General features: G+C 56.5%; 1 protein-coding gene across 9 annotated transcripts in view; it reads left to right on the top strand.

The window, feature by feature from the left end:
- DYSF (dysferlin) overlaps positions 1-9,775 on the top strand; it is a 224,235-nt gene that overhangs the window by 147,810 nt on the left and 66,650 nt on the right. For all 9 annotated transcript variants that reach the window (XM_010829782.1, XM_010829784.1, XM_010829783.1 and 6 more), the window contains 4 exons: positions 5,835-5,936; positions 6,046-6,207; positions 7,234-7,399; positions 7,853-7,929. In XM_010829782.1, the coding sequence (XP_010828084.1) occupies positions 5,835-5,936; positions 6,046-6,207; positions 7,234-7,399; positions 7,853-7,929 (507 nt within the window). The remainder of the gene's footprint in view (positions 1-5,834; positions 5,937-6,045; positions 6,208-7,233; positions 7,400-7,852; positions 7,930-9,775) is intronic.

Here is a 9,775-nt window from a genome sequence, read left to right as displayed (position 1 = left end):
GCAGGGTGGAGTGGGTGTCTATGGGCTACTGGTGGCGGTGCTGCCCTCGGTGGCTGGAGGGCCCGCCTGCACTTGCCCCTCCCCTGGGATGAACATAAGGCTGTCTAGCGTGGTGGCCTCTAGGACTGGGAGAGGAAGCAACCCTCATGGCCCATGGCCTTGGTTCCCTGCACTGAACTGGCCAACAGGGTGGACAGATGAAAGTGGGTAGAGGATGGATTCTGCTCGGGGGAGGACAGAGCCTCATCTGTCCTTGAGACCTTGTCCTCTTGGCCTGCACTATCTCGGTGAGCACCCTGTTCACCTGTAGAGCCCCATCCGTGCAGCAGCCCTGGGTCTGCCCTCCATTCAGGCAGGGTGCGGAGGGTCAGCATGGAAAGGGTGCACCCCACCATGGAATGACTCATCTAATTAGCCTCCTGTTGTGTGGCTGCCCCTGAGGTCTGCGGTCCTCGGAGTCCAAGGTCACACTTAGGACAGTGCATCAGGACACCACTGCGGTGTTTTCAGCCTGCATCCACCTCCTCCCTGGCTGGCTGTGCTGACAGGGGTCACAGCAGCCCATCCCACTGAGAATCGCTGCCCAGGAAGGAGGTACTGTGCCTCTCAGATGGGCTCGACTGGATGGAGAAACTTGGGCACAGGAGTGGCTGTTTGGCTGGTACTACAGGACTCTTAAGTGTGAGATGTTGGAGATCAGTCAGGACCTTGGGAAACCGGAGCCCAGGGTCACTTAGAGGAAAAAGAAGTCAGAGAGAGGGTAGTAAGGAGTTTCTGGAGTGGTTTGGGAGATTTTCTGGAGGATGTAGAGTTTGAACTAGGCCCTAAAAGATGTGGTTGATTCTGGAAGATGGCAAAAGAAGCCCATGCAAACAGAGAGAGCCCTGAGCAGGCCCAGGGGAAGGAGGTTGGTGAGGATGCAAGGCTGTTGCAGACAAGTGTTGGGCAGGATGGAGAGTGTGTTGGAGTAAGTTCTTTCTCCTCCCAGCCCCCCACCATTCACCCTCTGCCATCCCTCTCTCCATTCAGTTATCTGATCCTAAGCCTCTATTGGACAGGGGATTCAGCTGTGGTCCCTGCGTGCAGAATTGCCAGTTTAACAAGTCGGCTATGGTAGTTTAGTCGTTAAGTTGTGTCCGACTCTTGCTACCCCATGGATTGTAGCCCGTCAGGCTCCTCTGTCCATGGGATCTCCCAGGCAAGAATACTGGAATGGGCTGCCGTTTCTTTCTCCAGGGGGTCTTCCCAACCCAGGGATCAAACCCACGTCTCCTCCATCTCCTCCATTGTGGACAGATTCTTTACCACTGAGCCACCTGGGAAGCCCATTGGTTAACATGGGACACAGACAAATGAACACATGGAAACGACACAGGGTGATGTGTCTTTCAATGGGACAAGTTGCTCTGGAAACTGCAGGGTGCTTAACTCAAACCTGGGGCTCCAGGGAAGACTTAAATGGACCCAGAGTCTGAGTTGGAGGTAGCCAGATGAAGTGGGTGGAAGAGTCCTTCGGCCAGGAGGACCAGTGAGCTCCAACCTCACAGAGAATCTGGTGCCTCCTGCAGCCTTCTGGCATTCAGTAGGATGGGTGTTGAGTGTTTCTGGGGAGGTGGCTGGGCACTGCTTGGGGTCCTGCAGTGGAAAGTTAGTGGTGAGACGTGAGACCAGAGAGGTCAGCAGGACTAGAAGATGAGGGATCTTGGAGGCTGCATCAAGGAGTTTGGGCTTCATCCTGAGTGGGTGGGGAAACTTTGAAGGGTTTTAAACAGAGTGACATTCTTAGAAATTACCTCCTGGCTGCAGAGTACAGTTCTCATTCATTGTTGGAAGGCGATGCCAGATATCAGATGCCAGATGCCAGAAAGCAGATGCCAGATAGAACTTATGTTGTTGTTGTTTAGTCACTAAGTTGGTCTGACTCATTTGCGACCCCATGGACTATAGCCTGCCCAGCTCCTCTGTCCATGGGATCTCCCAGGCAAGAATACTGGAATGGCTTGCCATTTCCTTCTCCAGAGGATCTTCCCAACCCAGGGATTGAACCTGCGTCTCCTGCATCGCAGGTGGATTCTATACTGCTGAGCCGTCAGGGAAGCCCAAGATGTCACTTAGGAGGAGGCAAAAGAGGGTAGTGAACCAAACTCAGGAAAGAAGACGGGTGTGTGGATATGGGAGAGCTGTAGGGGACAGGTCTCTAAGGCTTGGGGACCAACGGAGGGGAAGGAGAGCCAAGGTGGCATGCGGCTTCGTGGCTTGGCTGTCCGGGTGGATGGTGGGACTGGCTTCTGAGATGACATTTGAAGAGAGTAGGTTTGAGGGGGAGCTTAGAGAATCCAGTTTGGGACAAGTTCAGTGTGAGAAGCTGGAAGGACACATGGATGAAATAGCAGTAAGGCTGGAATGTGAGTCTGGGGCTTAGGAGAGACGTGTGGGAGAAGAAAGCCTAGGAGAGGGCTGGGCTGAGGAGCGGGTAGAGAGGGCAGAGAGGCCAGCGGTGAGGAACCAAAGGGACCGTTTTAGGAGGGAGGCTGAGGTCAGCGGGCCAGATGCTGATGAGGGAGGGGGAGAGCTAGGAGCCTGTGAGCTGCGTCTGAGCTACCGGCAGGTTGTTGTTAATTTTGGAGAGAGAAATTTCCAGGGAGGGGGTGCAGAGGACAGAGTGAGTGCGTGGGGCCGAGGGTGGCCTGGAAGTGAGGCAGGGGTGGGGGATGGACGCAGCCCTTTTCGGGAAGCGAGGGAAGAGTAGGCACAGGGAGAAGGCGTGGACAGACCCGAGAGGGCATCTCGGGACCATCTGTAAACGGGGAAGGGGAACAGGCAGCGGATAGCGTGGAGAGCTGGGGAGGGCTGGATGAGACCAGCTCAGGGAGCAGAGTGTGGGGAGGCACAGACGCACCGTGACGATGAGAGGCGCCTGCGTGCACTGCAGTGTGCTCAGTGGGGAGGGGACAGAGGACCGCGTGACACCCGGCAGGAGGAGGGAGCCCCACAGAGGTGGGAATTCTGGGGAGTGGCAGCAAAGGGCTCCTGAGGGAGGCATGGTGGATGGAGGTGGCCTTGGGATGAGAATGGGGGGCCTTGTGCCTGGTGAGCTGCCCCGTGGACACGCCCCTAACCGCTCTTTCTGCTTCTCTCCTCCTGCCGGCCGGGCCTGGCCTCCGCAGCTGTGTGCACCTGCCTTCTTCCTCCAGGGCCTCCTGCCAACGGTATTGGAGCCCAGTCTTCTCCAGGTTCTTGTTCCCTGTCCTCCTCCGTGACCAGGTTCCTGCAGTGGGGAGCCTGGGCCACCGCACGGAGACACAAGTGTCCTCATGGGGAACTCGGGGGAGCCCAGCAGGACGGTGGGCCATGGAAGTGAGGGACAAGCAACCAAAGGGACACGGCCCAGAGTTTAGGGGCCTGGAGAGAAGTGTTCTAGGGGGAAATATATTCCTGAGTTTTCCCGGTGATTTCAGGAGAACATTGCAACCGTGTGAGGAAGGTTTGGTCTTCCTGCCTCCCCACCCAGGAGCCTGGGGCTGCTCCCTTCCTGACCTCTTCTACTTGTCCATTTTATCATGGACTTTTGGCCTTGGGCCCACGGTTGGCTGGGCATTGGCCTCGAGCAGGCCACGAGCAGGCTTCCAGGCATAACCTTTTTAAAAGTGAAGTGACCCCTGCTACGCAGTTGTCACAGCAGGCAGCCTTGGAGTGCCAAGGGTGGACACCAAGTCAGGCACATCCGCAGTGGCCAGGCCACTGCGGGCTCTGCCCCCACCCTCTGGGGCACCAGTCATGTGGACTGTGGCGTGCACAGCAGCCCCCAGGTGCGCCCAGGGCCGCCCTGCTCATCACTCTTCCTTCTGATGGCATCTGTTGCTCATTCTGAGAATGTGGGTGCTTCCTGCATCTTGTCACCTGCCTTGGGGGTCTGGAGGAAAATGATGAATTTCTTCACATTGTGCTTTGGTGACATTGGGATAGCTATGAAGCTGGTGCTGTTCTGAGAGGTGCCTCTGATGGCTCAGCTCTGCTCAGTCAGTGGGGTTGGTCAGCAGCAACACTAGTGATGAAAACAGTGGCACTACCAACAGTGCACTGATCACTACAGTCCCTGCTCTTGATTAAGCACCTCTCATGTGCCAGAAGCACTTCATATTTGTTCTCTTGTTAAATTCTCAGAGCAATTTTGTAAGGGTGTCATCCTGGGTCTTCACATGAGAGTCCTGGACCACAGAGTTTGAATAATTTGCCCAAGGTCAAATAGCTCAGAAGCCGCAAGGTTAGGACTAGGACCAAGGTCTGGTTTGATTTTAGAAATCAGCACTGCCGCAGGTCAGTGTGCTGTGGGCAGGAGTGACAGCTGGGGTTGGCTGTGAAGGGCCGAGGTGGGAGGAAGCTGATGTGTTTCAGTGCTCCAGCTGTCCCCCCATCGACGTCAGAGCATCTGCAGATGGATGCAACATCCTTTGAGAAGGAACCCAGAGCAAGTCAGCTTGGAGGACGAATCCGATGACTCCATTGTTTCTTAATGCAGTTATGTGAGGCAAGCTCTGTAGAGCGCACATCACAGCCCTTGGATTTGTGGCTGACGTTTCCTGGGTGTCAGGGCCTTCGTAGACGGGTGTTCAGGTTGTGCAGTGCGTGGGTGCACTGGGTCTCCGGGAGTGGGACTTCCAGGGCAGGCATCGGATATCGGTATTTATTATAGCATTCCAGCAGGTGGCAGTAAAGTGTCTTGTTCCAATAAACTAGTGACCTAGGATGATTTTCTGACATGGAAGTAAAGAGCTTTAAGAAAGGGACATCTTTTTCTAATTGTCACAAAGTTGCCATGTGGACTCCTGTTGAGAGTTTACGTGAACCAGGAACTCTTTTAAATGTTATCAGCTTCTTCAAGCCTCACATCAAGCGTTAGAGGTTGATAATTTTTAGTAACCATTTTGTAGATGAAAACCCTTGAGCCATAGAGAAGTGCAATAACTTATTTAACTCAGTACGTGGTGGAGTTGGGATTCATTCACACCCGGAGCCCGTGTTCATAACCACTGCCAGACGTGGTAGTTGTCTAATCCACAGGGATACCTGTTTCTAGTGCTTCGCCCGCTTCCCTATGTATTAATAGTTCTTCAGGATTCTTGCCCAGGTCTTTTTTGGCCGCCCCATAGCAGGCAAAATTGCCACCCTGACCTCTTGCCCACGGTGTGGAGGCGCCTCCCCAGTAGGCCCTTTGGTGCCTGGGGTGGCAGGCTTTTCTAGCCCCTCCTCCTGTTTGTAAGCACCTCTTCTGGCTCGCAGTGCAAGTGTTCTGCTCAGGTGTGTCACACCTCAGGACAGGTGCGAGAGGTGGGATTTGGGGGCTGGCCGGTGTCTGTGGGTGTGGATCTGTGGGGGCTGGAGATGGAACACAGGGTGGGTGATCAGTTGGGAGGGTCTGAGCTGGACGCGGGAGAGGCTAGCAGGTGGGCACGTGGTCCTCTTGGGACTGAGACGGGCAGAAGTGGACGTGTCGGGTTGGGCTGGACAGTGCACGTGTGTGCACGTGTGTGTGACAGGGGCTGGGACCCCCGGACGGCTCATTGGCGGGAGGAGTCGTGGCCCAGGGCTTGTCTGAAACAGACTCACCTGATCCCTGGGCCGAGGTGCTGGCGTTGTGACCTGGAGAAGGGGGTGCCTGGGAAACTGACAGCTCTTGTTCTGTCTGCCCGCTTGCCCCCTTCTGTGTCCCCGCCGCTCTATTTCTGTGTCTCTCCACACATGCACTTTCTTTCCATCCCGTCTGTCCTCCTTTCTTGTCTTTCTGCCTTGGGCTTCCTCCTGCCCTTGTCTCCCTTCTACCCCATGCCCTGCAGTCAGAGGACACGGACCTGCCCTACCCGCCGCCCCAGAGGGAGGCCAACATCTACATGGTCCCCCAGAACATCAAGCCGGTTCTCCAGCGAACCGCCATCGAGGTGAGCCTGCCCCCATCACGGGGGTCGGGGTGCGGGCCTCCCCTTTCCTGGCCCAGCCTTGCCCGGGCCTGGGGCCTTTCCAGCTGCTCTCTTCACTCTTCACCCCCAGATCCTGGCGTGGGGTCTTCGGAACATGAAGAGCTACCAGCTGGCCAGCGTGTCCTCCCCGAGCCTGGTGGTGGAGTGTGGGGGCCAGTCTGTACAATCCTGTGTCATCAAGAACCTCCGGAAGAACCCCAACTTCGACATCTGCACCCTCTTCATGGAAGTGGTGAGCCTGACCTCCCTGCAGTCTGCTACCTACCGGAGTCCTGGTGCTTAGAATTTCCTCGCAGCCCCAGGCAGCCTGGGCTCCTGGCTCACGGTCTCTTTCCCACCTCCTTTGAGAACGGGAGGAAATGCTCGCTGTCTCCTTCCTGGAGGAGCTGCAGCCTGTGCGCAGCACAGAGGGCGCCAGCTTGGTTCCGCCTCCCCAGATCCCGAGTCCACGGGAGTCCCAAGGACCCACCCATGGCTGTTTCCTCTCTCAGGGCAGGCCTCAGTCCCCCAGTGCCATCTGCCAGGGCTCTGACCTTCAGGGATTCCTCCAAATCTTCCTGGACCTAGTCCTCCCCAACCCCAGGCCTTGCAGAGGCCACCCCCGTGGCCCTCGGCCCCAGCCCCCTCAGCAACCTGGTTTGCCTGGGCTTAGTGACCAGAGTAAGGCAAGTCTGAGGGAAGGAAAATGGTTTGCAGGATGAAAGTGCTTTAGAAATTCCAGGCCCAATGGCTGTCAACAGGAGTCTCCTCTTGCCTGAGCCAAAGACGCCACCGAAGGAGAGAATATAAATCATTTCAAGTTGTGTTCAAAGTGCTTTTAGGGTTGGGGGAGAAGAATCTGGGTCTGGAAGCCAACTCTTGAGTATCCACTTGGGGGGGTCTGTCTGCGAGAACTGTTGAGTCCCGGGCCAGCTTCTCCCTTCTCCCCTTCCCCGGCCAGTGAGGGTTCAGGGAAAGGAGACTTGTTTTGACTTTGGGCTGAGTTGGGTGTGTTTGGGGGTTAAAGCTTGAGGGGAAAGTCAGCCTCTGCATGCAGCATTCAAGAGGCAGACAGAGGTGGGTGGCTTCTGCCCCACCGGCCCGCTCCTGGGCTCAGCTGACCACCGCTTTGGATTGACGGCCCTTGGGGGTTAGGTGTAGGTTGAGAGTCATTTTCTGCTCCTTGGACTTGTCCTGGGAAGAAGGGCTCTCCTCCTTCTGAGACCTCCCAGAGATGAGGTCAGGCTGCTGTCCAGAGCTTCCCTCTTCCTCCACCCAGATGCTGCCCAGGGAGGAGCTGTACTGTCCCCCCATCGTGGTCAAGGTCATTGATAACCGCCAGTTTGGCCGCCGGCCCGTGGTGGGCCAGTGTACCATCCGCTCCCTGGAGGGCTTCCTGTGTGATCCTTACTCAGAGGAGAGTCCGTCCACACAGGGCGGCCCAGGTAGGGGAGGGGCTCTTGACTGGTGGAGGGGGCGGGCAGGGGGTGCTGGGGCAGGTGGGCTTCCCAGCTGAGACACGTTCTGAAGCCCTCCTCTTACCTGAATGAGAATGAATTTTGCCCAGCTGATGGGAGGGAAGGGCGGGAATCTTGTCTTCCTCAGGGCATCATCTGGCCCCAGGCTGGATCCTCCAGGGAGTGGGGGTCGATGCTGTGGTAAGAGACCATGTGGAAAAGGCCACAGGAGAGGGAGATGCAGGGATCAAAGGGATGAGGAGAGAGGGAACTGGGGAGACGGGGAGTGTGAAGGATGATGCTGGGAGAGGGAAGGACGGGGGGAAGAAGAGGAAGACATGAGTGAGAAGTGTGGTGAGACCCAAGGCCGAGTCTCACGGCTCGGGAAGGGTGAGTCCCCAGGGGAGCCCCTCTCAGGCCTGGACACTGCTCTCCCTCCAGATGACGTGAGCTTACTCAGTCCTGGGGAAGATGTGCTGATTGACATCGATGACAAGGAGCCCCTCATCCCCATCCAGGTAGGAAGGGTCCCTGGGGACAGACACTGGCTCCATCGAGAGCCGCCTGGTTTACCCTCTCCCCCCGCCTTGCTCCCCTTCCTCATCACACAGCCTCCATAAGACACTCTCCCATAACCTGGTGGCTGACACTTGACAGATGGAGGGACCCAGTTAGGAGCTTTCAGCCTGGATGGGAGCAGGGCGGGGGCTTGTGGGAAACCCTGTGGGTCTACCGGGCAAGACCCAAAGCATCTGAGAAAAACGGCCCTGCACCTTGAAGGCCACGTGGAGGGCTTGCCCCTGGCGATCACCAGGAAATCAGGTGAGAGGAGCAAGAAAGAGGGAAGGACAGGGTGAGGAGTGACTGGCAGTCTCCGGGGTGCCCAGCCCCATTGCTAGGACCTTCCTTGGGCGGAGATTCATCTATGGGCTTGTGCTTGGTGGCACCCTGGAGGCGGCTTGAAGGACGGGTCTGTGTTCAAGCCAGTAGTCCCTCACACCCCATCCCCTCCACCTGCGGGAGGGAGTAGGGGCAGGAGAAGGGCCTTGCTGCCAGGGTGTCCAAAAGGCAGTCCTTTGCTCTGTGCTCCACCTGGTGAAGTGAAACTTGCTCTTTGTAACTCTTTCCGACTCTTTGTGACTCCATGGACTATATAGTCCATGGAATTCTCCAGGCCAGAATACTGGAGTGGGTAGCCTTTGCCTTCTCCAGGGATCTTCCCAATCCAGGGATCAAACCCAGGTCTCCCACATTGCAGGCGGATTCTTTACTAGCTGAGCCACAAGGGAAGCCCCTTCCACCTGGTGACCCAGGCGTCAATGCCAAACAGATGGCAGGCGAACTGTGGCATCTCTTACTGAGGGGGGATCACTCTTCCCACCTTGGGCTCTGGGTGGCTGTGGGTCCTGTATGGCTGGGCCCACCCAGCCTTATCGCAGTGGAGACGGACACGGACCTCACTGTGAGCACCAGCCTTGAACAGCTCTGTTCCATCTGCTCCAGGTTGTCACCCTCCTCTTGGCTTTGCTTGACTCTGGCTGCCCCATGGCACCTGGGGCTCCCAGAGCTTCTGGGCTGCCTGGAGCAGAGCCTTCCAGCCTACGTAGAGTACGCATGTGTCCTCAGGCCCACAGCCTATTTATTCACTAGGGAAGGGATGGCATTTTGGAAGGGTTCAAATTTTTTAAACAATCAGTCAAATATTAGCCTTGAGAGCAAGAGGACAGCCTTGGGTGCTGGGTCAGTCTTGGGGTCCTCAAAGCTGTCCCTGAGATGTGCTTACAGGGGCTTCTGTCTGACATTTAGGGTGAATTTCTGCTTCTTTCCATGCACTCATCTCTCACTGTTTTGCTGCTTCCAAGGGGATATTGCTGGTGTTCAGTCCTGGGCCACACTGCAGCTGACACAAGAGCTTTATAGTTACTCTCAAGTGTCACAGGAGCTAAGCATCCCCACAAGGTCCAGCTGCCCACTTCTCCCACCTCTCTGGCTCTCCAGGGCCCCACCCCACCACCCTTTCTGCTGGGGACACCTCTGGCCAGCACCGGTCACTCAAGACTCAGCCTAGGTGAGGTCATCTCCTTCTAGGATTCTGCCCTGGCTCCTTCACTTCTTCTGCAAGTCCTGTCTCTATCTGGGTCACTGCACTTGCCTTAAGTCATGCTGATGCTGCTTTAAATGTTAGCATGTTTCCTAGGCTAGGCTCAGGGCAGTGAGTGGGGCCCATTCCTTTTTGCGTCCTCAATGCCAGCACAGGGCCTGGCTTAGAGGACGCATTCGAAGAAAGTCTGCCTGCCCAGATGGACAGATGGATGAGTGGATGGATGAGTGGATGGATGCATAAGTAGATGGGTGGGTGGGTGG

Source organism: Bison bison, unplaced genomic scaffold (genome assembly GCF_000754665.1).
Source record: "Bison bison bison isolate TAMUID 2011002044 unplaced genomic scaffold, Bison_UMD1.0 scf7180017864508, whole genome shotgun sequence".
NCBI classification, from domain to species: Eukaryota; Metazoa; Chordata; class Mammalia; order Artiodactyla; family Bovidae; genus Bison; species Bison bison.
The sequence above is the reverse complement of the archived record's forward strand: the minus strand, read 5'-3'. Positions and strand labels throughout refer to the sequence as shown.